This window comes from Scylla paramamosain, chromosome 37, assembly GCF_035594125.1.
Source record: "Scylla paramamosain isolate STU-SP2022 chromosome 37, ASM3559412v1, whole genome shotgun sequence".
Lineage (NCBI taxonomy): Eukaryota > Metazoa > Arthropoda > Malacostraca > Decapoda > Portunidae > Scylla > Scylla paramamosain.
Window position 1 is genome coordinate 15477310 of NC_087187.1, and position 2500 is coordinate 15479809.

At 40.5% G+C, this 2500-nt stretch overlaps 1 protein-coding gene across 14 annotated transcripts in view; it reads left to right on the top strand.

Moving 5' to 3' along the window:
• LOC135091522 (serine/threonine-protein phosphatase 6 regulatory ankyrin repeat subunit B-like) overlaps positions 1–2500 on the top strand; it is a 47671-nt gene that overhangs the window by 24270 nt on the left and 20901 nt on the right. For 10 of the 14 annotated variants that reach the window (XM_063989253.1, XM_063989261.1, XM_063989251.1 and 7 more), the window contains 2 exons: positions 386–686; positions 1775–2088. The exons of 2 other annotated variants lie outside the window; for them this stretch is intronic. In XM_063989253.1, the coding sequence (XP_063845323.1) occupies positions 386–686; positions 1775–2088 (615 nt within the window). Of the gene's footprint in view, positions 1–385; positions 687–1774; positions 2089–2500 lie in introns of those variants that run through there. 2 more of the 14 variants (XM_063989258.1, XM_063989265.1) reach the window with 2 other exon arrangements.

Genomic DNA, 2500 nt, shown 5'->3' on the forward strand with positions numbered 1-2500 from the left:
AGTAGTAGTAGTAGTAGTAGAAGTAAAAGTAGTAATAGTAATAGTAGTAGTAGTCGTAGTAGTAGAAGTAACAGTAGCAGAATATAATGGCAATAGTAGTAGTAGTAGTAGTAGTAGTAGTAGTAGCGGTAGTAGTAGTAGTAGTAGTAGTAGTAGTAGTAGTAGTAGTAGTAGTAATAGTAGTAGTAGTAGTAGTAGTAGTAACGCCGTTATTAAGATAATGAATAAGATGAAAATCAGCGTGCATTCCTCCTGTGCCTTTTTCATCTAATTCAGTGATAGGTGAGCAATTCATCGCGTGTTGTACTGTTAGCTTAGGAAATAAAGGTATCAATTCTTCTCTCTTCACACACACACACACACACACACACACACACACACACAGGAACTGCTCACTGCTGTGGCTGAAGGAGACGAGGCAAGGGTGAGGTCGTCCCTCGCCAGGGGTGCCCATTCAGAGATCACCGTCCCCAGTGTTGCTGGAATGTCGGGGAGTCTGGTAAGTGTGGCTGCCATCAATGGCCACCACCGCCTGCTGCGTTGCTTACTGCAGGCGGGGCTGAGCATAGAGGGTGGAGGCACCACCGACAGGACACCGCTGATGGAGGCTGCCGGGAATGGCCACACCCAGACAGTGAAGGCACTGCTGACCCTCGGTGCAAACCCTCTGGCGACGGATAGTGGAGGTGAGGCTGTGCTGCTGGTGGTGGTGGTGATGGTGGTGGTGGTGGTGGTGGTGGTGGTGGTGATGCTGGCTGTGTGGGTGGTAAGGGTGGGAGTGGGTGTAGTGGTGACGGTAATAATGGTGGTGGTGGTGGTGGTGGGGATAGTGGTGGTGGGGACAGTGGAGATGGTGATTGTGGTAGTAATGGTGTTGAATGACGATACTGTCTGTAATCGTAATTAGCACTGCATTTATTTTATAGTTTTGTTTTACTGCATTTTATCATATTTTTCCTCCGTGTTATTTAGTGTTAGCTTTACAATTAGTTTTAGTACTGTAGCAACTGTCTGCGTAGTGATGCATTGCCACTGTGTTACGTATCTTATTATTCAAAGTAAAACAACCACCACTATGTTAATGATATCTAAATTATGTGAATTACAATTTGAACCTTTCTCTCTCTCTCTCTCTCTCTCTCTCTCTCTCTCTCTCTCTCTCTCTCTCTCTCTCTCTCTCTCTCTCTCTCTCTCTCTTTCTCTTTCTCTCCTTCCCTTCTCTTTTCTCTGTTCTGATCATTCTACCAATGAAATCCTTTAACATTGCACTCCCATCCCACTCTCACTGTCGCTGCTACGTGCTACTCATCTCATCTCATCTCATCTCATATATATACATATATATATATATATATATATATATATATATATATATATATATATATATATATATATATATATATATATATATATATATATATTTTATTTATTTATTTTTTTCTTTTAATCCAAATCTGTCACCTACCCACTCCCCCCTCTCACTCTCACTTATCCAGAAGGAGGAGGAGGAGGGGGAGGAAATGTAGAAAGTCGAAGTCTCTCTCTCTCTCTCTCTCTCTCTTTAATCCTGAACGAAGAAACGAATGAAATGATAAGCATATCTTTGCAGATGATAATGATGATGATGATGATAATAATAATAATAATAATAATAATAATAATAATAATAATAATAATAATAATAATAATAATAATAGTAATAATAAAAATAATAATAATAATGATAATAATAATATAACATTTTCTGGTCACACACACACACACACACACACAGGAAGGACGGCCCTCCACTATGCTGCAGCGCGGGGCCAGCAGCAGTGCGTGGCGGCCCTCACGCCTGTCACCCCTCCCACCCCCGCACACCTCGAGGCACTCACCCCGGTGCACGCCGCCAGTTACTGTGGCCACGTGGAGGTACTGGAGCAGCTGGCGGGTGCTGGCTGGCCCCTCACCACTAGGGACAGTGATGGCGACACACCCCTCCACCTTGCTGCGGCGGGCGGCAGTGTGACATGTCAGGAATGGCTGGAGCAGCGAGGTGGTGACCCGCGCGTGCTAAACAAGGCAGGACACACACCCAGGGACAAGGTAGGCAGTGGGGAGGGGCATGAGGGTGAGGGGAGCGGGAGGGCAGGTAGGGAGGCAGCAGCACCACTGCATCACCACCACCACCACCACCACCACACCACCCTCACACATTATTACGTTCTTTACCATTACCTGAAAAAAAAAAAAAAATATATATATATATATATATATATATATATATATATATATATATATATATATATATATATATATATATATATATATATATATATATATATATATAGTAAAATTTAATAACAATAATAATAATAATAATAATAATAATAATAATAATAATAATAATAATAATTATAATTATAATTATAAAAATGATACTGATAATAATAATTTATTCTTTATCCTATTATTGTAATAATAATAATAATAATAATAATAATAATAATAATAATAA